The sequence below is a fragment of the Sipha flava genome, unplaced genomic scaffold (assembly GCF_003268045.1).
Source record: "Sipha flava isolate LNK unplaced genomic scaffold, YSA_version1 45_pilon_pilon, whole genome shotgun sequence".
NCBI classification, from domain to species: domain Eukaryota; kingdom Metazoa; phylum Arthropoda; class Insecta; order Hemiptera; family Aphididae; genus Sipha; species Sipha flava.
The window spans coordinates 380,589-398,810 of NW_020273227.1; the positions used below are offsets into that span (position 1 = coordinate 380,589).

The window sequence follows — 18,222 nt, forward strand, 5'->3', positions numbered from 1 at the left end:
CAGAACAACGAACAATAACGTAACTCCGGGAGGCACGCTATGTATGCATAATATGTACATGCTAAATATACAAAAAAAACACGTGTTATAAGTGCACGCGCCTACTAAAGGCATACACACACAGCGGATAGAAACTTAACAAAAAGAAAAGTGCAGAAAAAACGTATTTATCTAAAACTTGAAACAGGGGTGGAACTAGGTATTGGTGGTGACCCCTAGACGGAATGTATTGAGGAGGCCCGTTTTATACAAACAAGTAAATATATTTTTTTTTACTTACAATAAATACTACATTTATATATAGTATCTATAGTATAGTAATATTTTAGCTGCAACTACTGGTGTGTATAAATAAAATATGGGTATAAGTACCTATACAGTATTAAATGGTATGTTTTTAGTATTAAACCAATAGACAGGTCGAAAACGATACTTGGATGACAGGCGTGCATTATTATTAGGATTAACAAAAATAGTTAAACCATTTTTATTTCCCTCGATTGTGTAGAAAAAATTGCGAAGGATGGAAGATATATGCGTGTAATATATATATATAACCAGCAGAAACGTATTTTCCGTTCGATTCGTACGGTCGACAGACGACCTCGAGCTTTTTTGTGAACCACTGTGCGCCGCCACCGTCGCATAATGGCTGATCGACACGAACGCACCAGCTCACTCATAACTCTGAACAGAGTTACATAATGTGTAATATTATAACATGTTATTGGTTATTATTAAAATACTTCGTATTCGTCGGCCAACCAATAATATACAATTTTCGCCGGTGTCATAAATTATATTAACATTTCGCGTTTTAGCAATTTGACATACGTTTAATGCTCGATTTGGTAAGGGGCTCGGAACGCAAGGGCCCAAAGACTACTATAGTTTATATAGTAGTCTACTATATAAATTTGTTTTTTATTTCAAGACCATCCTCTTACTACAAGAGGTATTTTCATCGGAACAGATGGAAGTCTTATTTATACAAATAATTTATTCGTACAACATACACAAGAATTATTATTTAATTTGTACTCGGTGGGACGCGTTACGGTTTGTTTTAAAATTCGCAAAAAATAATTATTTCTCTAATTTGTTCGGACGATAAGTATTTGTTGGCATATTTCGTTAACATAAAACGAACGTAGATAAGTTTACTATATACGGTGTGGTGGGAGAAAGAGAGGAGAAAATCTCCCGCGTACGGTACAAGTTGAACAATTTCAGAAAATGTTAATTTTCACTTTTTTTCCAAGTTCGACAGTGATTCCTCGGTTTTAATTTTCAGATCCGAGCATCACTGCACCGCGCAGAACGTCACTGTACGCAATCTCCACCGACACACCGTACGCACTTCGCAACCGATTTTTACGCATAAAGTTCCGCACATATTGCCACGGTGGCGGTAAATAGGTCCCATGTATAAAGTATAGTCGGGTCAAACAATCAACAACAAATATCTAAAACTCTATTAACCACCCCTTCGATAGCATCAAATTTCAATTGAGATCTTTGCAAGGCTCCATTATGCTCAAATATAAAACTTTTTAAATTATCTCAACTGTATTTTCGATAATTTCAGGGTATACAAATAAAATCATACCAGATCAACATTGCATACAAAATATGTTAAAGCATATACATAGGAAAATTAAATATGAGTATCCATTGATGACTGATATAGCTGGTCATTATGTGGCAAATGTAATAGTAGGCACTTTAGAAATCGATAGCCTAGGTAAAATATTTCTTTTAACCCAAAAGTTTTTGATAAAGCTAACTACGTTACAATAAATCGATTATTTGATAAGTTGCTATTTTATAGCCCGAAGCAATTGGGCGTGAAAATATTTTGTTATCTTTATCGGATACGGTGCATATATATGGTAAAAACTGGTAAATCTCTTAAAATATTTAATCCCAAAATGGAACATATTACTCGTGTAGCTCACGCATTGCGTCGAGTATGCGAAGAAATTGGATTAGAGTTTCCAAAAGTTGATTTTTTTTGGTAACTTCTTAATGCCGTTTACAACGCATCATCTTTCCAAGCCCTACTCGCAACAAAGTACCGTACAACAATGCGAAATCATTTATTTATTTTATTATAAATTACATAATATCAAAACATCGTTACCGCCACAATGTGAACACGGTCGGCGGTATCGCTGGCGAAGCCGTTAACGCTACCGCGGCAGTGCGCGCGGGTGGTTAGCGATGATATCGTTACCGCTATCGCCACCGGCACCGCAGCAGTGTGTGTAATCGTGCGGGACTGGCACTCGTCCAACTCTGATCGTTTTCCTTTTGCCCCGTTCGATCTACGCGCGCGTCTCCTTGTCGCTCTTTTATATACGCATCACGCGCCGCAACCGTAGCACGGGAACGGGAAAAATTCTGTTGCGCAGAATCCGAGTGGACGGCGGCGGCGACGTGTCGTAACGATCACGTGACGTCATGCCGTCACGCACGGGACAATTTTCGCGAAAAACTTTGTAATACGTAGCCGAATGCTGTTGAATAATACGCGAAGTGCAACGAAATCGCACAGCGAAGTGCAGTCGTCGGGCAGGCCAGTGCTGTTTGAAGAAGCACTTACACCGACGGTTAGAGTATAAAATAATTAAGAACGAGCCGAGCCGAGCGACGAGTTCGAATTTTTTTCGCACTAGACATTGTACAAATCCCGCGCTCACCATTTTTCGTCCCGTGACGGTCGATCGTGCGAGACTTTAGCGGAAAAAATAATTCATGCACGCGCGTTCAGAAGGCGTATTTTTCCAAGTCTTGAAAGTTACACGGATAATCGTAACACGTTAACCGTGAAATTTCGTCGCCAATTACGATGATGGTGAAAATAAAATCGTAAACACGAAAATCGCGGGTGTCCGGCAAACACATATGTGTATATGGATACACGGTCCGCCGTCGGACGACACGAACGCGCGTGCAACGCGACAACGACCGCATCTGGCCCGGAGAGAGAGCGAGCGAGAGAGAGAGAGAGAGATAACAGTATTGGTATCGGCTTGTACCATTATTATATTTCTTTATGGGCCGCGGCTACGGCAGCGGCGGACCGACGGAAGGACGAGGGCGACCGTTTGCGCGTCTGTGAGAGCGCGTGAACGTGTTGCAATGGCGCGACGGAGCAACAACAACGACGGGGCGATGCGAGGCTGCGGCGAGAGCGCTGATGACGGCAGTACGGTCTGGCGGCCGTGCGTGTGCGTGTGTCGAAGGTCAGCCGGCGCTGTGCGCGCCAACGGGTCAACAACCGGTTCTCAACCGTCGGCGTTGTTTCCCTTCGTACCCCTGCGCACCGTTGGTTTACGCGCGCGCGCGAGAGAGGAGTTACACAACAATAACACCGGACTATCCTCGGTCGCCGCGAACGCAGCCGACGATGATCTTCGCTCTCTCCTGCGCGCGCGAGCGCGTACAACGTTGAAATGCGACGGTAGTGTACGTCGTTATTATAATCGTCGTGTACGTTCCGTTTGAACGAAAAACGTACGTCTGGTCGAAGGTGCACGGTCGGAGGTTGGCGGACGACGCTACGACGGGATTGTGGCAACGGACGGCGGGAAAAACACGGTTTTGCGATTATCGCGCGCGCGCGGTAAAACAAGACGGTCGGCCGTGTGACGTCACGCGTCGCGCTACTTTTAATACACGACCAACACACGATGAACACGCGCGCGCCGCGTAAAAATAATATCGTACGAAAAAAAAACGGTCTCCCGCGCAGAGAAATAGGTACGACGCGTGGGCCGAAAATACCGTGTTCACCGTGCATAATCGTACCACAGTAGAGTGCATCGCACGCGACGTTGTTATCGTCCGTAGACGAAAACATTACGATACGAAACAATATAATATATTCCTCCGGTCATTGCCATCTCGTGTTACACAATAATAATAATAATAATAAAAACAGTTTAATAATAACGCAGCAGCAGCAGCAGCACCGTCGCACGCGGTAGACCGTGTTGGCGGCGATGGAGTGGTGTTTTTCTCGGCGGAAAACTATCGCGCCGAATCCCGCCGCCGCTGTGATCTTCGGAACAACCGAGCGCGCGTCCGGGGGATGTGAGGTCAATGTGAAAAATGCGAAAACCCAGTACGAAAGAAAAAGCGTGGACTCGAGAAAATGTGTTGAACGGCAGGTGCCGGTGATGTAGTAGCGGTGCGAGCGGACACGAGCACCGAGCGCCCAGTCTAATTTTGGATCGCGGCTATTTCTGCCAACCCGGATCGCTGCTGCTGATTATTTTTCGCCCCGTACGGCCCGGAACACGTGTCCTCGTTGGCACGACCGCGACGCACGCATCACGCCACTGCCGCCGCTTGCGTTCTACAGTCCGACGATCCGCGCCAGAAGAATATCGACGGTCAAAAGGCCGAGCGTCGTAACCCATAAAAACATCATTTTTCAAGAGACACTTTAAACGTGTTATTCATCTACATAATCGTTTTTTATCGTATCAGTATTTTTTGTTCGACGATACCTGGAGAATCGGTTATTTTGAGAATTAATAGTTTGTAACGGTTATTTTTCGATTAAAATTAATTATTATTTTTACTTCGTTAAAGTGTAATACTTCGTTATGATCAAATTTTCGACCAAAAAGAGAGTTACTACAATTTACCTTACGACCCGGTGTGCAGATACAATATTATATTGTTCGTGATTTTCCCTAGATTTTCGCAAAACCGTCAAAAGCATGTCTCTACGCACGATTCTCTCGCGGATCCTGATGAAGGAAAACCGAGCAGCAGCGGCGATCGTCGTCGAAATTATAATACGTTATTGCGGTAGATTTTTTAAATGTTTTTTCTCTATTCTCCACCGAACGACACGGCGAAAAGAAGGGTGGTGGTGACGGAAAGGCAGAAGACAACGTACGCCGTCGCAATTCCGCACACCCACGGACGAAAACCGGTTGTACACACGCTCAACAAGCGCGTTAGCGGAATTCCAACAGGAAAAAAAACAACATTCATTAAAAACACATAACACAATTACAGGTCGCTTTTTTTTTTCTCTATTTCATTTTTTTTTCCTCCGAACTTATGCAGTGCACGTTTCAATACCGAGGCGCACAATTCCGTTTTTGCACCAATCACCCCGAATATATAGAATACATAAGCCCGCGGTCGTCGCTGTGCAACATTGGTCCAGTTGCTACTGCGGCGAGTAACCGTGGAGAGAGGATTACGCACCGACAAAGTTCATCGAAATGGCGCGCGAACCTCGGGCCTAAAGTCCGTGTACCAGAGCGGTGGGAATATGTCCACCCGTCGTTCAGTGATAGTATTTACGTGAACTTTCGGTAACTTCGGTACATAAATAAACCGCTGTCGAACCGAAAAATGTACGAGTTTTCCTAGTGTACCGCGAACGTTATGTGTACGTGCGCGTCGACTTCTCGGTATCATTTTTTCACCGCACGCAGTGCATAACCGCAAAAATGAAATTGGGCGTAAAAAAACGATCTTATGAATATTATATACGTTATGCCGAAGTAGCATCGGTATATACGCATACACGCAGCATGCTGAAAGTGTTTAAACCCACGTTAAGTTAGCGAAGAATGTCAACAAGAACAGAGGCAAACTTGGTACAGGAAAACGGTCTCGGGTGACAATAATTTTTTAAAAATTATAAAACACACTTGAAAATATAATATAATACATTTAAAATTACTACGTATGATATAATGTACGTACAGGATCAAAAAAATGATTGTTTAATTGACTAACATAGTAATTAGACGTTGAACTAATGAACCTGCAAAGTCATTAGATACTCTTTTTAAACCGGACACAGTCTCCCTGCCGATGGCTTCACGGGTGTATTAATGATATTCATTAGGCCGATTTGGCCGCAGTGAAACGAATACACCACCGGAGGCACACGTGCACTATTATGGTGTATAATGTGTTCCAGACCGGAGAAATGAGTATAGAAAAGTTTCAGAGGTCAAGGAAGGAGTTAGAACCTAGTCCTCACCCCGAAGAGAAACGATCGGTGGCTCTAGCGCATTCATATGAACTGGACACAAAGGCTGCGATTCATAAAAAGCAAAGAAACGCGACGATGATGGATTAAATTGCCCTCACCGTAAGCGCATATGTACGTGTGTATAAACGGTAATATTGAAATCGAGGTATACCGGAAAATTTGGTAACCCGATACACGTGGGTACACTAAGGATACCTCCCGGCCCCTTGCATCCCGGGCACCGGCGTAGCATTCACGACGGAACACAACTATATAATCCCACGTGAAGCGCAGCTGAGAAAACGATACAAGAGAATAGTGTTTTGGCTTAAAATTTCGAGAATCACAAATAGCAACGACCAGAATAGTACTGTGCGCAATACGTATTATGGAAGTAACACGATCGTCGGAACGTTCCTAAAAAGAATATTTTTTCGTCATTTTTCCCACTGGCCATTCACCTGAGCTCGTTAGATCTGTCTGCGCCCCCTGTTCTGGCTGCATACGAACACGTTATACACACACACACACACACACACAAATACGAACCCCGCACCTACACGTCTTTACTGTCATCGTGCACCGTCATCATCATCATCGTCATCATCATCATCGTCATCATCATCATCGTCATCATCATCGTCGTCTTCGTCGTCGTCATCGTCCGAATCTTTCGTTCCCTATTATATGATATTATTGTGCGTGTTCGTATTCATATAGACGTACCGCAGCGGTGTACGCACGTTGTGGGTTATTATTATTTTTACTGCGCGATTCCTGTTTCCCATTGTACGCGACCGCTATGCCGCCACAAGGCCCGGGCGACCGAGGCACTCGGCGTACTCACGCGGGCGGCGGCGCGAGGAACGAGGCCGGTTCTCTTTGTTTTCTACACGCGTTTTTCTTTCGGTTCGTCGCAAAAATGCAATAATAAAAAAAAATAATAGTAGTAGTATTAGTAGTAGTAGTAGTAGTAATAGTAGTAGTAGTAGTAGTAGTAATAGTAGTAGCAACACCGTCGAAGATACAACAGTAACAATCGACGACTACTACCCAATTCCACCGCAAGCAACAACAATGGTACCCAATCAACCTGTCACAACCATTCGTGACGACGAAGACAACAACACAATATATAATATTAACGAAAGAGCAAAAATTGTAAAAAAAAAAAAAAAAAAAAAAAAAAGAGGATACAAAACGGGCACGGCCACCTTCAATATACGCCCAAAACGGACAATTATTTTCTCACATGATCGTTTTAATTTTTACCGAGCGGTGCAGGTACCCAATATCTACTTTTTTGGCACGCACACCCTTCTACGTGCGAGATTTATTTTATTTTTATTTTTTCACGGCTCCGAATGCGCTAACAAACGCAAACACCACGAACGATGTTTACGCGTATTTCACGCGAACGCAATAATAATAAGGGTTTTTTCTTTTTCAACTGTCGATTTAAACCTCGACGACCATTGCATAGTGATGTGCTGATAGTCGGTGCCGTTGGATAACATTAGTACAATCATTTTTTTTTTTTTGGAACGCGAGATTAGAGGACATGGTTTCGATGCTTAGTACGGCTAGTAGACTAGCGTTTTTTCAGCAGTCGACGTAATCGATCGGAAATCAAAACACAACTTATAAAATGACATATCAATAACATACAAAACGCGTTATCATGACCAGACTAGTCCGGTTCACGGAATCGGTCGAAAACCAAATACATCGTTTTGCGGTTTGGAGGCGTTGATACGTTTCCGGCATACCTAAAATTACATGTAAATTACTATAGAGCCGACCGACTATACTGCGTTTTTCGGTCGCTGACTCGTCGCACTTTTATTTATTTTTATTCCAAAGTTGAAAAGGATTCACGCACTTCTTTATCAAATGTATTTCGATGTTCAGTTTTCGATGACGAAGAATAACCGCGTAGTATGAACGATCAGTATTGATCGCGGTTTTGTCAGTTGCGTTTTACTGGTCGCCGACAAAACGTTGGTGCCATCCAGGCCTAAACCCCAGTAACGGTTATCCATCAGGTTACCTACGCACAGTGCCCCATATTAAGATGCGCATGAGTAAATAGTAAATTTTTGATTCTCTATTTCAGACAGAAAAAAAAAAGTAGCAATTTTGTCGTAAGAGCTATTTTATGTTTACTTCGTGCGTAAGTGCGTAGGTAAACTGGCGATCCGTGCGCACATGCGTAAAACTGTACGAGACGACGGCCGCCCAACGCGATGTTATCGTACAATGTAGTCGCTGCCACCACCGTCCTGTCTTCATGTGACAACCACTAATCCTGCTCGGAGATATCAGAGGTGGCGTACGTGTAAAATGTAGGCACGCGAACTTCTCAAGGCGGCGGCGGCGAAAACCGATATTCTTCATCCGATCGATCTCTGTTCCGGCGAGGTTCGAGCAATACCGCGGGGCCGACGAGCGCGTTTTTACCGTTTTATTTTCCGCACCGTCGACGATCTCCGCACGCGCACGCAACGATCGTTGTTTATTTACGGCACACGGGCGCACGTCAGTCATTATATTCGTCTCGTTTTCAAAATTCCATTATTTTTTTTCCCATTATTATTCCTCTACTATTATTATTTTCACGCCCAAACACGTTTTTAATCGGCACGACGTTATAATTCAGTCACCGCGCTCGCGCTCGTCGTCCGTTGTAAATGTGTTGCGTTTCCTGCGATAAAACGTGTTCTCGGTATTTACGGCGGACGACGGCGACGTCAGTTCGGCGGGCCGATTCGATATTGATATTTCAAATCAGGGGCCTACATAATACCGCGTCAGAACAAATATTCGATAACGTCGGTAAACGTATATTTATAAACCGTCATAGAAGGCAGTTTCAGGTTAATGGAAAATTAATAGTTTTCGAAAAAGCCGACGCGAAAACTTCCAGAACTTCAAATAGTTCGTTAACAGCATGGAGAACAATTAGGAATGGTCGAATAATGAAATGTTTTAAATTTTAACACAATTTTTCCACCAAGCTCGCGTGGAAAAGTCAAAAGAACTAATAATTTATTACTCGTTACAACGGACGTTAAGATCACCCACTACACACGTGAACCTTATGTTACGTGATTAGAGGCCATAACGGTGTTGCGCCGGTTTCGTTATACGTTATAAATCGGAATACTCGGTAAAAATTAAAATATTATATTGTCATAATTTATGGACAATATAATAATATTCCATACCGAATGTACCGAATGGACGTATTGTGTACGCGGACCGCAATAGGGCATATTGTCCGACGCGTTCGTCCGACCATGGTCGGGTTTTTATGAATGAACTCGATGCGTTACCGTTACCGATTCCCGGTAAAAACGGATGATGACCGTGGACGGGAGGAAAGGGCGATATTTTTCTTTCGAAACACCTTACGTTGCCGAGTTGCACCGAATGACAACCGCACAATAACAATAACAACTATACGTGTGCAGTCGACGGGTCGTCGCATGCCGGACAAAACATCATATTTACAACGGAATTCATTGGGAATGATACGCACTCGATAACACTGCGCAGCGCAAGCAGTCGTGAAAAACGCTGCGTCGACTCGCACGCGCTGACGCACTGCGCGCGGCTCATAATCCACTTTTTGCGAAACGTTGCACTTTCTCGGTGTTTGATGTTCCACGAGTGTTTCGTTCCAGGGAGCACCTATTATATTTGAACGAAGCTCAGAAGTCATAGCGACCTCGGTAAGCAAGACCATCAAAGAATAAAAAATATTGCCGACGAAATTTTGTCAAATAGTTAACCGTCATGCGGCACGTGAAATTCATAAACAAAAGTTGTTGAACATCCGAAACTCGAAAACAGATATGAGAACGAACTTAAAAATATAAAAACGAGTGGTCGTCGAGCGCATACGTAAAGGCAGTTGAGTGTCATAAAAAAAGATAGCTTTTGGCATTTAAGTTGTTTCGAATTAATAACTAATTTTTGCTTTTGAACGAGAAACAAGAACACGAAAGATTACTTAACATGGTCAAATATTGTATCTGTTGAAGACCACGTGTTTTCAAAGGGTAACTTTAAAAAAATCGAAAAAACCAAATGCACGGTAAACATGAATTGCTCGCCTTAAGGGTTGAACATTTGACATTTTCTGAATCGTATTTCGCAGTACTCGTTCGCAGGTCACCTAGCGGGTGTACCGTTTCAATGAAAATACCACGGTAAAGTTCCTCGTTATACTCATAGGAGCGAACAAACGAATTTTATGCGTTAAAAAAATTATAATCTTTTAGGTGTTATATTACGCACGTATAAGTGTCAAAACTCGAGTGATGTATTATGTATGATAATCCAACGGTACTCCCAAGTCGTCTTATTTCTTTAGGCGGTCGATCAAAGTTCATTGCACGGGATCGAATTCGTAGAGGCGAGTTGTTTTTGTCAAACGGTCGACTCGTCATAATCGCACGGTATCGATTTATTCGAACACCGTTCAGAAGACACTCCCACGTATAGGGTTTCTCGGCAGAAGTCGTCCACGAGAAAATCACTAGCCATTCGTCTCCTGACACTTGGATGCGTACGGGAAGTGTCTCGGCAACAGTACACGTGTACACATCATGCGCACGCAAAAAACGTGAATCGTGAATTTCTCCCAGGACGAAAGAGTAAAGTACTATTCACACTACAACGGAACGGAGACGGGACGGAATCCGTACGGAACCCGTCCGGTCATGTAACAAATATTGTTTCTATGTTTTTAAATGTAAGCGTTCATATTTATCCGGAACGATAACGGAACGGTGCAACGGCCCGGGGACGGGCGATAAAAATATTCTTTGCGACTATTCTTGAACGGGTTTCCGTCCGGATTTTCCGTCAAATCGTATGAGAATCGGCATTCGACGGACCGCATGTAGTCAAAAACATATTATTTGTTCATATAATCATTAGAAAAATTAGCCATTTTCGATGTTTAATAAACGAGAAATAAGGTGCTTACAACTGACACGTTAGGACACAAATGACTTACATTTTTGAAAATAAGTTCATTAAATATTTAATAATAATAGTTGCTATCATTAGTCATATTGATTTTACGTTATCTATTTAATCTAGCCCTGTCCGTTCCGTTTAGTGTGAACGCAACAGAACGGGTGACCCGGACGGATGAAATTCCGGCACGGTTCCGTCCCGTCTCCGTTCCGTTGTAGTGTGAATAGACCTTAATTGTGTCCGTACTGTACCGGCATAAAAAATATCGATAACTCCTGAACGCGACGAACCATCCACCCGCGCACGGAAACACGGCCGCCGCAGCAGCAGCGGTCGGTCGCCAACGCGATAACGATAATCAAAAGCGGTTGACGCGGTCTCGCGATCTTTCCGATACCGCCCGTATCATGTAAATCAACAATTAGAACACGGATTGGAGCACGGTATGATCTATGATGTGGGGACGCGACGGTGAAAGTCACTGGAAATTAAGCTCCGGGGAAAAGTGGACGGAAAGGGTAGCGGACGATTAACGCGCATACGGGCGCCAGTGGTGTCGACGCAGCGGTCTTGACGACGTACTGGCAGTGCATCACACGTGGACGTTTCGTTTTCTACGGTTCCCGCGTAATTGTCCTCCAGACGACTGCTCACATCGTTTTAGTGGTTGTTGTTGTGAATTTCTACGTAAATCACGAGGAAACCCACGCCGGGTCCGACTACGTGGCCAACGGACGGCAGGAACCGCAGCCCTTGGTGATCGGAAATGCCGCAGCATAACCTATATGTGTTCTATCGGTGAACGCGATACGGCTACAAGAGACCGCGAAGAGTACGTTATTTACGTACCGTAGGATTTTTATACTTTTAAAACGCAACTCGTCAAGTGGGTAAACATTATTTTGAATATTGCTTTCGTGCGTGCAGCGCACAATAATATGCTTTTACGTATCATTCCACCTGAACCGTTGTCGATAACACGGTTACGTCAAGCAATCGTGATAATAGCCAAAGAATTCCGATCGGGCTCGCGAACGAGACGAAACAAACGTATATAAAGTTTACCATTAAATCTCGTCGACGGACCGTTGAAAAGCAAAACGAAAAAAAAAAAATTGTTCCGTCCATTCCTACCCGGACAGTTGTTGGCCGTGCTCAGTGGTGACACGAAGCGAACTGTATCGCGGCGGTCGCGGTGCGCGGGACACGCGCGTTTCGAACGACGTTTTCACGCGAGGTGTTCGAACGTCGGCAGTGGCGGCGTACAGGTACACGCGTGAGCCGAGGCCGCGGCGATAACGGCGGACGCGACGTGCACATTATTTAGGAGCGTTACGCCGAGCTTTGAGCCGACCTTGGGCAGCCGCCGCCGCCGCCGCCGCCGCCGCGTTGCTGCAGGTACACAGCGCCCAGTATTTGTAATACTATAATGTTATCAACACGACACTCGCCTTCGTCGTAACTCGTGTGGCCGCCGTGTATACACGGTTAGCGCGTGGTACCGTCGGTACTTTTTTTTTTTTTTCAACGCACGTTTGTTATTGCGCACCGCTGCCCTGACGACCGCGAACCCTTCCCGTCCACTCGACGACCCGACGTCACCGCACAAATACCACAATAATAATAATAATAATAATACATGTGACCTCGCCGCCGTCTCTTTACCGCGCGATATTATAAACACACACACACACACACACATATACACTGTCCCCGTCTGGGCGATTCTATTATTATTATCATTATTATTATTATTATTATTATTATTATTATTATTATTTTTATAATTAATAACGCGAATTAGCAGTGATTTCGTTCTACGCGAAGGCACACGTAATGCGAAAACGTCGCGTTAATAATCACACTACAACACGGCTGTTGGGAAATATGTTACAGACACAGTGCCCGTTCGGTGCAGCTCCGCGATGTTGCATTCGATGTTCAATTGTTTTAACGAACACGTACATAGTAAATAACGGTTAAAAATTGCGCGCGTTGAATAAAACACCCGTTTCCGAAGTGACATTTTTGTCGGGGTGGTTTTCGAATTCGTTGCCAAAAGAAAAACCGATTGTCCCCGGAAATTATGGGGTATAGAGTGTGAACGTGTCGTCTTCTATGGTGACGCCAAGCCGAAGACGGTAAAAAGCACCGAATTCGACGAGAGCCGCATGTAGGCCGTAGGTTTTTCGATTCGTTGCAGCAAACCGAACGATGCTCGTTAAAAACGATCGCAACGACGGATACTAGGATACTTGAGAAAAAAAATTAAGAAAAACAGCTCTTTTTTGATTCGTTTTCACGGTCGGTTGTTTTTTTTTCATGATCCTCGCCTAGATGGATGGAACCCCCTTTACGGCCAAAATTAATATTTGGCCAGTACACTTATTTGGTTACGGATTTTAATTTTTAAAATATATAGAAAAATAGAAAAACATGATTTATTTTTTCAATTTTATAAAAATAATTTTTTTTCCCATAGAAATGTAATAAACGATTTAAATGATACATAACAACTGAACCTTCCTTGATACAGATGTCTGACAATTTAATTCAATTATTTTAAAGGAAATGTGACGATCGATAAAAGTATATTTTAACATAAAAAAAAACAGTGACGATACTAGTAACGGTTTAATTATTTCTAAATATTCGTGCAAAAATGTATTAATGTATACAAAGTTCATACTGTTTTATAAAAAACTTACAAATGTTTATATTCATGTAAAGTAATTAATATATTTCTTTAATTTTAATTTTTACATAATATTTAGATGTAAAATTATCAGTGATAAGAATTTATATTATTATAGAAATTTAAAAAATCATGTTATTTCATTTAATTTAATATGTAAGAAGTAATAAACTTTTATTGTCGTTTTTTTTCTTTTAGGTTAGTACTTTATAAAATAACATAACGATTAAAATGTATTAAACAATAAATCTTTTCTTTTAGCAACACTAAAATTGTTTATTATTATTACTACTTTAATAAACTCAATAACCAGATAAATAATCTTATATTCATAAATGTATTTTAACAATCATTATTCGTAAGAAAAAAAAATTGACTCTAAAAAGACAAATACTTTCTTCTATATTTTAAAAGTTTAAACTGTGAACAGAACTAGTGTACTGATCGAAAAGGGAAACGTTAATTTTAGCCGAAAAGGATCCCATCCGCGGAGTGAATGACGGTGTCCGATAACCGGCGTCTGCGGCGTGCACAATTAACCACGTCGTCGACAATACACCCGTTTGACCGCGAATTTCTAAACAGATAATGTAACACGTGCATGTTACAAGACCGGCAGTGTCCGTGCTCTAACGACGCATATTATGATATAATTATCGAGTTAACGACGATGAACCTGTGGGGCCGACAAAAGAAAACGACGTAGTACAATGTAAGAGACCCGCGGGCGTGAGGAGACGAGATCTGGTCTATGCAAATCTATATGTCGATACCCGTAGCGTCTACAATGTATACTCGTACATCCCTCTCAGCGGTGATCGTTCGTCGAGCGAGGCACGCAATCAGAACCGTGTCATACATATCAGCGCCCCGGGGCAAAATTTTTCTACGGGGCCACTGGGCGTAGATAGAATAGTAAGTGCAGATAAGGGCGCCCCTTATTTTTACAAAACTACGGCGCCCGAGGATAATTTCCCCCTTTAATCCCTCCTTAACACGGCCCTGCATCACTATAAAAGCGGTTTTTTTCTAATTGATGCGTTCAAATTCCTTTCCTACTGAAGTGACGGCTCGATATTCTTTACTCCGTGAGACCACCATTTTTTCAAGACCGTCGATCAATTTCAACGTCGTGTGATATCACAATAATCAAACAATTACTTACATTGACACGTTACGCGTCTTTTGGCTTTTACACTTGATTGCAAAGCAAAAATAAATACATCGATCAGTTTAGTCGATTTATTGTAACATAATAGCGCTGTATAATAATACGACGATAACGCGTAAGTTTGCCGTTCGTCCCATGTGCCGGTCGTTCAGTTCGTCCCACGATTCATAAAACATAGTATATATTGTGCACTATATCATTATACTATCTAAATTACTAAGTATAATCCACGCATTATCGTGTACAATAATTTATTTTCATATTAAACGGTGGATATTTAAACCGCAAAAGTATATACTTATTTTTATTACCACATGAGCGTTAGATCAAAAAATCAAAACTCATTCAATACCGTGTTCCCCGATTTAGAGATCTCAAATCGAATAACCCCAACAGTGTACGTGCGTCAGAACAATCGTAGGTACTCCGGTGTTCGGGCGCAGGTAGAATAAAAAAAATTTTGCTACGGACGAGACCGCGGTCTCACCGTTATTTCTACGAAGGTTGGCATGCGTTAAGATATGATGACTACGCGGTAGCTTACCTGTTTCCGTTTCCGAGAGGAGAAGTGCACCGTGGATGTCTCGTCGATTTGCTCTTTGAACGTCTCGAACAGGTTAACCACTTCCGCGTAGTCCGGGTGCCCGTGTGACACCTTGATGTACGCCTTCCAGTTCTCGCGCTTGTAGCCCCAATGGCACGAGTTGGTGCCCGTGAACCGGTGTATGTGGTTGACGAATCGCTGGGGCGCGAACAACCCTTTGCACTCGACGCACTGTATGCACGCGGAGAACTTCTCGGTGTATAGCTCGGGCATGCACACGCCCCGGGTCTTGCCGAACACATCGTGGAACACCTCGAACGAGAACGTGACCACGTCGTCGGGCACCTGGGCCGGCGGCGGCGGGTGCCGGTGCAACAGCGCGAAGCACAGCCGCTCCGCGTTCGTCTTGGTCATCAGGCCGCATGACGGTGCCGTCGCCGGCAGTATCTGGCAGTGCTTGAGCATGTCCAGCTGCTCGGGCGTGCACCGCGAGCAGTAGATGCGCAGCTCGTCGCACACCTGGTTGATCTGGGTGAGCGTGAAGTCCCGCAGCACCGTGTTGAGGATCAGTGGCAAGCACAGCCGCATCTCGCCACCCACCATGAAGCACGCGATCTTCTCCCATTCCAGTTCAGTTTCGAACAGCTCGCAGCCCGACTGGTCCGGCACGTACAGCACCGGGTGCAACGGCGGCGGAGGCGGCGGACCCGGTGCCGGGGACTTGCAACCGTTAGGCTCCGCGTCCCCACCGGTTCCGCTGGCGCCCCCGTTCCCTGCTGCGGTCATCGGTGCCTTGGGCGAGCACACCGCGACCGCGGCGCCGGTCGGCTCGTCCAGCACCGAGTTCGGTCCCTGCAGACTCCTGGGCGCGCTCAGCTGATACGTCTTCAGCACCTTTTTGATGTGCGGATTGTTCACCTGCTGCTTATTGTGCTGTTCCTCGTCCATCTCGGCCGCGCGGCTCGGCAGCTCCATGATCGCGTGTACCATAAACGTGCGCACCACCGCTGCACGCACACGACGTAGAACTCGTTACGCGTTAGGGTTCCGGTGGCACACCGCTCTGAGTGTTGCTGCAGCTAATGCTCGACGGCGCCCATCACAACGTGGCAGCGGGCGCGAAAGCATCGTCGTCGCACGGTCCGGCGGAAGCGATGATCACCGACAGCCGCGGCGGTAGTGCGGACGACGGCATGGATCGCGACAGAACGACCGCGTCGGCGACAGCGACACCGACACCGGTACGATCGTCTGGGGAGGTGTCGGCGTGTAAAGCGCGACGGCACTGTGCGCGCATACTACGGTGACGCGGGGTCGAGGAAAAATTTTGAAAAAAAAATTAATCGGAAATCGACAACGGTGCGGACGGAACAACAACAACAATATACCGTTCGGTACGAATACGTTTCAACAATATGAAATCGTATTTACGTACACATCGTACCGAGGACAGGATAAAACAAATATTCTATTATTTCAACGAGACAATAATATTAATATAAACGATATTAATTTTATTATTATTATTATTATTCCAACACCGAGAACGAACGCACTATATAAATATACCGCGTAAAACACACGTTCGCACTAGTACGTATACGCGCGCGCTCGCAGTACACGGTCGAACGTAATAAAAATTATTTTATTAATACAATAACAAAACGGTATAAATAAATATATATATATATATATATATATATATATATTCGTATATACGCTTAAATAAATAAATAAATAAATAAATAAATACAAGTATGCGCACGAACACACATACACAGACGTCGCGACGAGAAAAACAAACGCACAGAGACACTCGCTTACGCGCGCGCGTACACCACACGAATGACTGTACGATTGCGACGGCGGCGACGGCAGTGTGGACGGTAGAGTAGTAGTAGTAGTAGTAGTAGTAGTAGTAGTAGTAGTCGTCTGTAGTATTAGTAGTGCCGGCGGTGGTGGTGATGGTGAGGTAACGGCGGCGGTGGTTCGGTGGCGGTGGAGGTGCCGTGACCGAGTCGAACGTAATAGCGCTGCTGGCCCCCGATCGGCGGCGGCGGTCGGACACGCAGACGGCGGCGGCGGCGACGCAGACGCATCGGCAAACAGAGTGGGAAGAACGCACGGAGTGTTATGAGCGAACGCGGACGATGGCACGGGGCGGGGTGGAGGTGCTCGCTCACGCACACAGGCGCACACAGACGCACACGCACGTACCGTATAGTGCCAATGTGCGCCGCTGTCGGCCGGGCGGAACGGTAGCGGTGGCGGCGGCGGCGGCGGCGGCGACGTTGGCAGACGTCGAGACCAGACAAGGGTCGGCGGAGGTAGCGGCAGCGGCGGCGGCGGTTTCGTATTGTGTGCGCGCGCAACTGTCTGGTCGCAAAAACCCGAAATTGTTCACTGCGTCATATTATTATGATTATAATATAAATCGATGCGCGCACACGCTCACAGTTTCACCCACATCCTGTGTGCGCTATGCGTAAGGCACGGATAATTATGCATAAAATATTGTGCGCCAAAAAAAAAAAAAAAAAACTTAATTTAATTTATCGTGTTGTACACGAGACACGATTTTAAAATACGCATCACACATGTAGATGATAACTGTAATAATTTATAGATAATGGCACGCGAGAACGTTTTAACTGAAAACGCGGGAATCGCCCGTCGTCGCGACAGTACAGGTCTAGGAAATAATCCATCGGACAGTACTCGTAAGACAAGATGTAGGATTGTAACGTCCCCTCTTTAAATTTCTTCGAATCTACTTACTGATCGGATCGAACTCTTTTAAAAGTATTTTT

The 18,222-nt window shown here is 44.4% G+C and overlaps 1 protein-coding gene across 1 annotated transcript in view; it reads right to left on the reverse strand.

Annotated features, from left to right (window-relative positions):
- LOC112689624 (ski oncogene) overlaps nucleotides 1-17,606 on the reverse strand; it is a 54,284-nt gene extending 36,678 nt beyond the window's left edge. The window contains exon 1 of the mRNA XM_025563420.1: nucleotides 15,413-17,606. Coding sequence (XP_025419205.1) covers nucleotides 15,413-16,402 — 990 coding nt within the window. The 5' untranslated portion in view covers nucleotides 16,403-17,606. The remainder of the gene's footprint in view (nucleotides 1-15,412) is intronic.
- Nucleotides 17,607-18,222: the final 616 nt, after the last annotated feature.